At 39.9% G+C, this 4,148-nt stretch overlaps 1 protein-coding gene across 1 annotated transcript in view; it reads right to left on the bottom strand.

Moving 5' to 3' along the window:
* Positions 1-4,148, bottom strand: part of GPSM2 (G protein signaling modulator 2) — a 51,223-nt gene that overhangs the window by 4,406 nt on the left and 42,669 nt on the right. Inside the window, exons 13-14 of the mRNA XM_017499372.1 lie at positions 3,539-3,695; positions 1,934-2,151 (exon numbers count right to left, since the gene is read on the bottom strand). Coding sequence (XP_017354861.1) covers positions 1,934-2,151; positions 3,539-3,695 — 375 coding nt within the window. The remainder of the gene's footprint in view (positions 1-1,933; positions 2,152-3,538; positions 3,696-4,148) is intronic.

Below are 4,148 nucleotides of genomic sequence, written 5' to 3'. Positions count from 1 at the left end.
TTGACCAGGATGGTCTCGATCTCTTGACCTCGTGATCCACCCGCCTCGGCCTCCCAAAGTGCTGGGATTACAGGCTTGAGCCACCGCGCCCGGCCCCCCATCCCCAATCTTAATGAATGACTCTACTTCTTTCTTTGGTGAGAAAATAAAAGCGGCCAGAGAGAATTCCTACTTGCTCCCATCTCCAAATCTGTACTTTGCTTTCTCTCTGTCACCTACATAAAAACTGTTCTTCAATTATCCCAGACTTACCTACATCACTGACTCCCTTCTTTACTTGACTATTTCTGTCTGTAAACTGTTATCACCCAAAATAAGAAAAAAATTTTTTTTTGTCGTATACTTCTTTTCTAGCTAATGATCCACTGAACTCATTAAAGTTTTCTATATTTACTATCTCCCCTTTCACACTTCCTATTTTCTCACCCCACTCAATGCTTTGTCCCCACCGTGCCACAGAAACAGTATCTTTCAAAATTATTAATAAACTCCATGTTACCAAATTTAGTAGGTTCAGATATCATCTGACTCAGGTTCTTAGCAACATTTGCCACAGTTGAACATTGCTTAGGATACATTCTTCACTTGATTTCCACCACATCACATGCTCAGGGTATCCTTCGAACTCTCTGGCTATTGCTACTTTGCCAGCTCATCTTTCTCCATCTAACTAGTAAATTCTGAAATGCTCAGGGCTTAGTCTTGGACCTCTTTCTGTCCTATTCTTTAGGTAATTTCTTTCCAGGGCTCTCCCAAATTTATTTTCCCCTGGGCTCCAGATTTGACATCAAATTGCCTATTTAACACCTCTACTTCATTGTCTATGCCAGTCTCACCTGCCATTCCTTGAACAGGCTAACAGCTTACCAAATTGAACATGTCTAAAACAGAACTCTTGCTTTTTCTCCCCAAACTTGTTTCTCCTCTAGTCATCTCTGTTTCAGTAAATCGAACCATTCATTTCCCAGTTGCTCAAGGTATAAGTCATTCTTGATTCTCTCTTTCCCTGAAATCCTTTATCCAATTTATTAGTAGGTCCTGCCAACTAACCATAATATATAACTGATATAACTAATAATACAGCCCTGTGCTGACTACTTCTCACTGTCACCACTCTAGTCCACATCACCAATATTTTTTGCCTGCATCACTATACAGTCTTCCTGGCTGGTTTTCTTACTAACAGCCTTGCCACTCGACATTCTTCTATCAGTAGCCAGCATCCTTTCTGAGGACACTTCCAGTACCTCCCTAATACATCTAAAACACAGACTTCATTGTGGCCTCCAAGAGCCTATATCTAGGCCCTGATTACCTCTCCACCATCATTTGGTACCACTCTCCCCCTTCCCCTACTCATCCCATGCCAGTCACATTTGCCCTTCCTTGAACTGGCTAAGCTTTTATATCAAAGAGGGGACTTGCTGCCTCTGCATGGAATATTCTTTCTCTAGATACTCACATGGCTGGCTGCTTCACTGCATTCAGCTTCACTGAATTCATGTCTCTGTTCAAATGACAATCCAGAAAGGTCTTCTCTAACCACCCTATCTAAAACAGACACTCCCCCTACCACCAACACCTTTGCTTACTCACTATTCCTTTATCCTCCTTTAAAGTTCTTCATAGCAAGTATGATTACCTAATACAACACACATACACAAACACACACACACACTCTCTCTCTATAGATATACACACACTTGTACCCACTTCTGTGTCCTAAAATGTAAGATCCTTTAAAAATTTAGTGTATCCTCAATGCCTAGAATAGCTCCTGAAACATAATCAGTGTTCAATAATTTTTTACTGAATGGACAATTTTAACTCTCTAATACAAAATAAGCACTTCCGGAATGAGAATTATAACACTGCCAATGTTCTTCATGGTACCTAAGCTGTATGCAGAATGAAAAAAAACATACAGACATACTTGACATTTTACAAGGATGTCAAAGAAATCTTCATCAGCATCTTTGTTGTCATTAGTCATCAGGTGGCTAAGTACTGACTGGCTGTTGTTTTGTGTTAGACGAAGCCCTGGCAAATTATTGAAACTGGCCCTCTGGTCATCCAGACGGCGGCTCTGTGAGCTGGCAAGAAGGTCCAAAAACTCATCCGTGTTGGGGGATACCACAGGAACAGATGGTGCTAAGAACAGAAGAACAAAGCCAAAGGTTAACAAAAACCCTAAGCACATTTATTATATACCTAGATCTTTTTGGCCTCGCCAGTCCCAATACCTGCCCTGCCCTCCAGCTACGGCGCTGACACTGATGTTGGCTAGATAGGTGCGGTTTTTATTGGTGGGAGGGAATAATGAGCCTCAGAGTACTTCAAATGACCCGCTTGGAGGCTACTCAGATTTGGCTGTATTTATCTGTTTAATGCGCACTCAAAATGTAACTATAAGATATATGACTAGATTTTAGGAGGTGAGTGAACTGTTTTTCTTACATCATTTTTCAGACCAGGATGTATGGGACAGTGCTTTTTTATTCCATGCCCTGGATACAAATCATTTAGTAAACTAACAGCTAAGTGCTGCTGGCAAGTCTTGGTCTATGGTATAAGAAGTCTTTTGGTAGCTGAAATAGAAAAATTTAAGTACCTTATTTTAGTCCTTTCTAAGTCAGCCAGGCCTTAGCCTCAGCCTTGGCCATAGGCTCCTCTTCAGTCTGTCTTCATTTTTCTTTTTTAATCCAGATATGAAATATTGACATTTTATATATAATCACAAGGTATGTATAACTATCTTTCCTCCTCATTTTTATTTTTAAAAGTTATATTTAGGGTGGGCATGGCAGCTCATGCCTGGAATACCAGCACTTTGGGAGGCTAAGGCAGGAGGATCACTTGAGGCCAGGAGCTCAAGACCAGCCTGGACAACACAGCAAGACCTCGTCTCCACAAAAAATAGAAAAAAAAATTGGCTGGGCATGGTGGTGTGTGCCTGTAGTCCCAGCCACTTGGTAGGCTGAGGTGGGAGGATCGCTTGAGCACAGGGGTTCAAGGCTGCACTGACTGTGATCATGCCCAGGCACTCCAGCTTAGCTAACAGCAAGATCTTGTCTCTAAATAAATAAAATCAGATTTTATTTTTATATATGATTTAGACAAAGGGTCTAACTATGCTGCCTAGGCTGGAGTGCAGTGGCTATTCACAAACACAATCATTGCAAACTATAGCCTCAAACTCTTGGCCTCAGCGATTCTCCCACTTCAGCCTCCCAAGCAGCTGAGATTACAGGCATGCAGCACCACACCTGGCTCACAGTCACATTTTCCCCAACAGATTTTTCAAAGAAAACTAGGAGATAGTATGATATAGTTATGAAAGCACACTGGACTAAAAACAGATATACTTCAGGGAACTGAAAAAACCTTGTTTGAACTGTATAAACAGCAGCATTTCAGATACACCTGGATTCAGGCTCATTTATCATATCTCCTATGATGGGAACGAAATTCTCAGAAATAAATCACAAGCATATCAAAATGAACTATTAAAACTGGGGGAGAAACAGAGATGACTCACTTTTTAGCATCATTTTGAGGGGAGTAGAAGTTGCTGTTGAAGCTGGATGGCAGTTCTTTTCTTGTAAACAGCATCTCTGATCATCCATCCTATTGCTTTGAAATCGGCTTAATAAGTCAAAGAACCCTTCATCGCCAATAGTATCTGCACTGATTTTCTAAAATATTGAGAGGAAGTCCAGTTCATTTGAAATATTCCAGTATTATCTTTAGATCATCAGTGAACATCATGATGCATTCAAATGCAAAAGGTAAAGGATGAGGATTAAAATAAATTAAAAATTGATCTTTTATTTTAAAAAAGAATACAAGATGGAAAATATTGGTAATAAAAGGCTATTTTAATCCAACTAACAAAAAGCACTTCTAGTTTTTAATTCCTGTGTTTCTAAGGCTAAAGAAACATACCTCAGACTTAAGAGAGCTGCTACAGATACTGAATTACGCAAACACTGGTGATACAGGCCTGTACTTCAGGCTCCACATTCAGTTCTAAACATTATAATACAGTGGAATTTAAGTATACTTATCTCTTTGTAAGAGCTGTTTAAGAAAGAAAACAGGTGTATTTTCCTAGCATAGTGATTTCTTTTTTTTTTTTTTTGAGACGG

Source organism: Cebus imitator, unplaced genomic scaffold (genome assembly GCF_001604975.1).
Source record: "Cebus imitator isolate Cc_AM_T3 unplaced genomic scaffold, Cebus_imitator-1.0 Scaffold256, whole genome shotgun sequence".
Taxonomy (NCBI): Eukaryota; Metazoa; Chordata; class Mammalia; order Primates; family Cebidae; genus Cebus; species Cebus imitator.
This window is presented reverse-complemented; position numbering and strand designations above follow the sequence as displayed.